The following is a 5,892-nucleotide window of genomic DNA, read 5'->3' as shown; positions in this document are numbered from 1 at the left end:
TGTTTGAATATTTGAATGATGCAAGTTAAGGGATGTATTATGGTTTGGTATTATGTCTATTAGTTGTTGCTTGGAAGTAAAAATTATTATTATTTAGTTTAGGGATTTCAAATTGGTAGTGATGGTTGTGAGGGTGGTGGCGGGAGTGGTGTTGTGGTGGTTTTGAGGGGGTGGCAATAGTAAGATGATGACAGGATTATTGTAGCAATGGTTGTGATGGTGGTAGCAAGAGTGGTGTTACGATGGTGATCGGTGGTGATTGATGACGGCGATTGGTGGTAAGTGGTTCATGTTGTCGATGTTGCTCCTAAAAGTATATTGTCTTTGAATGTTGCCCCAAAAAGTACACAACCTTAGATAATTGGCCATGAAAGTACATTGTCTATTCTGATGGTGGTTGTGGAATTGTGGTGCGGGCTAGTAAGGAGGTGGTGGGTAGGTTAGTTGTCGTTAATATTTTGAAATAATAAACAAATACAAAAATTTGTTAAGTTAAAAAAATGTTACATTTTTTATCCCTGTGGGGGTGGGGTAAAGGCAAATTGGTCATATTTAAAAAAATAATAATAATAAATAACAACTAAAGGGATAGTTTTATCATCCTAAGGACCATTAAACCACAATGACCAACCATGTAACAAAATGAATAATAGGATAAATAGTGTGAATCTTGACGAACCATAAAGACCAAATATGTAATTTGCTCTTTTGTTAGATAAATAGTGTGAATCTTGGCAAACCATAAAGCCGATATGTGTAGTTTACTCTTTTGTTTATCTTAACGAGGATACCGATGGTCAAAACATTGGGCAAAATATTGTTCCAACACAATGGCCAAATATATAACTTTACATTAAGACTATGTTTGGCGCACCACAATTAATTGATAAACTAACTTATATTTAGAGCTTTTTAAATTATGACAAATCAAAAAATAACTTATAAACTAACTTTTTAAAAAACTATTTAGAATAGTTTTTTAGAAGCTTTTTTTAAATTTTCCAAATATACCTCTTAATTAATTATAAAAACACATTCTTTTAAATGTCTTTATTTCATTTTATATCTTTCAGGTAGTTTTACCAAACATCATTTTTTATCAGCCAATTTTTTAGCTATCAGCTAGTTTTTCAACTAACAGCTAGCTTTTCAGCTAGTACGTCAAACATAACCCCAACAAACTTATTTTTCTCCAAATATTACATAAAGCCAAACATATGGTTTCCTTTCAAAAATAAACATACTAAAAGTTCAACAATGGAGTCACCAACCAAAAATTTTATCAACTTACATTCATAACGCATCCCAATAGCTTGTGTTAGTTCTTATATAACTTGTATTTAAACACGTTTCATTTAATTTAGACAAACTACTTTACGCACAAGTTTTTTTTTGTATAAATATTAAATCACTCCGATGTATTTTTCCTCTATAAACGAAACAAGCTTCAATTATCCGACAATCTGTTATGTTGCATCCCATCCCGGAATATTGGCAGTAGCTTCATTCACCATCTTTACAAGAGTCCTCTGCATCATACCAATACAGGCAATGTACTTTATTTTTTACTCATAATAGCAACATACTTATATATATATATATATATATATATATATATATATATATATATATATATATATATATATATATATATATATATATTCTTTTACCCATAATAGCAACATACTTACCACACTTTCAGGAACCCCGGGTGGAGGCATAGAAATATTTCTTGGTGGTGGGCCCCGCAGATGTGATCTCTTGTCAAATCGCCATTCTCCAATCTTTCCATATGTAAGCTCACCCTTCAAAAATCAATACAGTGTCAGTCCAATGCATGTCAAATACAGTGTAGTGTGGATCCAGACAAATGAACAAGATAAAGCAAATTTACCTTCATGTTGTAGTCACATCCATAAGTGTAATGTATGATAAACCTATAGCCTATTTCCAAGTCCCATGGGGGCTGACACGTTAAAGCCATGAATAAGTTTTATGAACACATATTATTTTATTATAATTGTTAATTCAGACTTGTAATTAATATTTGATACACAAATTACAAAAAGTAAATTCAAATACCTGGAGCATAAAATCTTTCCGAAGAATATGTTGAACACCATGCAAAGCAGAGGCCACAGCATATGCATACCTGCAACAAAATTCAAAATTCAAAATCCAAAAAGTCAAAATCGTTGACCAACCACATAATATGAAAAAAGGTCAATCATATTTCTTTATAAATTTCGACTCACATTTCTAGTACCCATCCAAATTTTTTATCAGTCTCGGGATCATCCTTCATTCTTAAAGAAACATTCATCCATGTGGGAGCAATTTTTTCAAGAATATCCTGCATAATTGACATTTACATGTTCACTTTTACAAAAAGATCTTTCAAAGATGAAAAATCATGGGGTATGAAAACTACTTTAGTTGTATTACCTTTCTTATAATAACAGGAGAATTACCAATTGGGTCAATGTTAGTAACTGGTCCTTTCTCCTTAGGATAATATTTTCTAATTATATTTTCATTTTCATCAGGCTTGATGTAAAAAAAAGGAAATCCAGCTGGATATTCTCCACGTGCTAAGTTAGGCAGTGGATTTACAAATATGTGGTCAGGCTCTGCCATCAATATGTATCTGCCAAGGGTAAAACAGTCATTAATTTATTTATTTTTTTAAATTTAATATGTTAAAGAACATGAAATCAGCATATAAGAATGCTCACTCTTCTTCAATGGTTACCCTCTCCAGCCATTGCACAAATGCCCAAGGTCTATTTAAAACTATATACCCCTGTGTAACAAATAAAATCCATTTTACAAAATCAATTATAATTCTATCTAATTGGATGAAAAAAAAAAGATTCAGTCACTTAGGTTCTGTTTCTTTTTCCTTTTCCATCAAGTCTTGTATGAGTAACGTGACTGAATGGGTAATGATAAGGTGCTGTATACATAAGGTATGTTTCTTTTCTAGACTGAATAAACCATCTGAATGAGACTAAATGACCATTTTACCCTTACATTCAAAAAAACTTCACAATATTCATCAATTTTAACGTGAGAGGAGTAGGAGAAGGGTTAGTGTCTTAATACATTAAACCAAGTTCTTTGGCTTAACTCATTGAGTCAAAAAGAAACATTAAGTGCTTAAACCATTAAGCCCATTAAGTCAAAAAGAATCAGAAACTTACTCGATCCAACCCTGATGGAAGGGGGTCAACCACAAAAGTTGGAATTTCATCCATCAAATTATCTGGTTGTCCAGAATGCAGGATTCTAGTGAACTTTCCCATCTCTGATCCCTCCATATCTCTTGTCTTTTTATACCAATAATACATAATCCTGCATTGCCATTTGCTGTAAGGAGCATCTGTAGCTGTGAGTGCAACATGGAATAAGACCTTTTTACCCCCGGTTCTCTTCACATTATCAGGCATCACAACCAGCGGATCAAAAGTATATTTTGCATGATTCACTGTTCTATTGTGAACCACTAATGTTATTAAATTATATGTAGCAAAGAATGAACCAACAGCAAGAAGAACAAGAAATGATGATGATGATGAACAACCCAGATTTTTCCTTGCCATTGTGATTTGTGACTTCTATTCCAGAATCATTAACCTTTAATTTAGCATTTGTGGACTCTTAATATCTTTCAGAACAAAGTAGCATTCATTGAGGCCTCAAGAAATGAATCTGTATTGCAGACAATCAAAGTCAATGCCATGTAAGTCAACCAGTTGACATTAATCATTTGGACACATTAGTTGGATTCACATACTAGAGACATAAATAATTGAGTGGAAAACAATTCTAATCGTTGTTCTTGGATTAACCTTTAAAAAACCATTGCAGTTGCAAAAAAACCCAAAAGAAACATGATTAGTTGCAATTATTGTACTTTGATCTTGACTTTTTCAAAGGAACAAGCCACTGTAGGTAAATTGTGCTTCACTTGAAAATAATTTGAAGTAAAAGGTTGAACTGAAGCACGTACAAGCATTTGTAATCAGTAGCCAATGATTGTCAATTCTAAAAACGAAATTCCTCTAAATCCTAATACGATGTAGTGCTGAATTCGGTCAACTCAGTTATCAAAAGGAATAGACTGATAACGGGTTGTATGTAGGATTCATTGAAATCAAATTCAAACTTTGATCCATAAACCCTAAGCATAATGTAGCCACAACAACGAAAACATAAGCTCCTAATATAGTCCAAAAAGTTAACGATTACGCAGGGAAAACCCCATACAATCGGAGATGGTGAAAGTCATTTCCAGATAAACCGAGAAATTTACACAGAAAACTATAACAAGCAAAATCGTATTAGCAGAGTTTTCATCCTGCTCAAAGAAATCATCATGATGTGAATCAAAATAACTCAAACAGCCTAAAGATAGAAGCTTTGATACCATAAACCCCCAAATTACAAGCTATGCAAGTATAACTTATGTATTTCTTTTACCTTAATTGACCAAATGGTAACTGAAAAGCAAGAGCAGACTTTGATCAGAAGAAACGAACGAAACGTTCAAGTAGCGAAACGCACAAATGGAAAGTAGTGGAATAACAGCAAAATCTTGAAGAAGGTTCTTGAAGGATTTTGAATATTGAGATGCCTATTGGTAAATGAACACAGACATTCAACGTTGAAATTTAGACGAGATCCATGACAGACAAAAAGGGTTTTTCTTTTTCTTAATTCTCTTGCTCAATCCTTTGATTCTTTCTCTCTTTGCAGCTTTGAAGAGTCTATGTCTACTAGTGGTGAATATATATATATATATATATATATATATATATATATATATATATATATATATATATATATATATATATATATATATATATATATATATATATATATATATATATAACTCTTATATATTGTGAATGTAAGCCAATTGTGAATCAATCACCAACAAAGACAAATTAGAAAGATTGTGTAATATTAATTTCATAACCAAAAATTACATTCCTATATTATTAATGCATCCATCTTTATTGATTTCTACTCTAATCATGGTTATTGTTCATTGTCTTCTACCATTGCTACTTCATGAGAAATATATGCATCTACAATATCTTTTTGAGAAATATATGCATCTACAATATCTTTTTGTGGTTATTATACTGCTTATGGGTCTATTACAAAATATACGTACACAATATTTAAAACATAGTTATTATTTAAAAAATCATTAAGAATTATATTAGAAAATGTGTTTTCTATTATTAATAAAATCACAAAATGCTACTAAATAATAATTCATTAAGCATAAATATCATTTTCACTATTTATTTACAGACCATTCTTTTAGAATTCATACAAAATATTTGGAGTGAAATATTTAGACGTAAACTAATTTCAAACTAAGTTTAGAACTAAGTACATCACTTGTAAGCAACAAAGTTTTCAATTTTGTGTTCAAAAGGGTGCATACTTATTTGATAATGAATTACTTAATATTCTAAGAAAAAATATAAGAATGAGATTTAACATGTTATATTCTTTAAGAATATAACTTATTAAAGTTTAATTATTTCAAAATTTCCTATGGCAATCTGACTAAAATAAAAAAAAAAGAAAAAAAAAGAAAACAATTACAAACAAATTACATCAACAACAAATATTCTAGTTTGGTTGATTTACAAACAAAATTACTTGCACAAAAATCATTTTGCTTTCTAGACCGATTATCATTCTTGAAGAATTCATACTAGTTGTTTTAAAGAATAGAAAATTTATTATTGAATGAATTTAAAAACTAGACTCGACTTTTATATGCTTTATTCCCAAAAAATATGATTGTCTAATTCTTGAAGAATAAGCTACTTTATTCATAAAGAATTTGACTACTTTAAAATTCCATAT

The 5,892-nt window shown here is 30.6% G+C and overlaps 1 protein-coding gene across 1 annotated transcript; it reads right to left on the bottom strand.

Annotated features, from left to right (window-relative positions):
- Positions 1 to 1,263: 1,263 nt before the first annotated feature.
- LOC111880714 (hydroxyproline O-arabinosyltransferase NOD3) lies at positions 1,264 to 4,771 on the bottom strand. Its single transcript, XM_023877134.3, has 9 exons — positions 4,483 to 4,771; positions 3,204 to 3,711; positions 2,736 to 2,803; positions 2,446 to 2,647; positions 2,256 to 2,353; positions 2,083 to 2,152; positions 1,895 to 1,966; positions 1,692 to 1,805; positions 1,264 to 1,529 (listed from the first exon to the last, which is right to left on the bottom strand). Exons 2-9 carry the CDS (start codon positions 3,600 to 3,602, stop codon positions 1,467 to 1,469), a joined length of 1,086 nt encoding a protein of 361 aa, XP_023732902.1. The 5' UTR covers positions 3,603 to 3,711; positions 4,483 to 4,771; the 3' UTR covers positions 1,264 to 1,466.
- Positions 4,772 to 5,892: the final 1,121 nt, after the last annotated feature.

Source organism: Lactuca sativa, chromosome 7, assembly GCF_002870075.4.
Source record: "Lactuca sativa cultivar Salinas chromosome 7, Lsat_Salinas_v11, whole genome shotgun sequence".
NCBI lineage: Eukaryota > Viridiplantae > Streptophyta > Magnoliopsida > Asterales > Asteraceae > Lactuca > Lactuca sativa.
The sequence above is the reverse complement of the archived record's forward strand: the minus strand, read 5'-3'. Positions and strand labels throughout refer to the sequence as shown.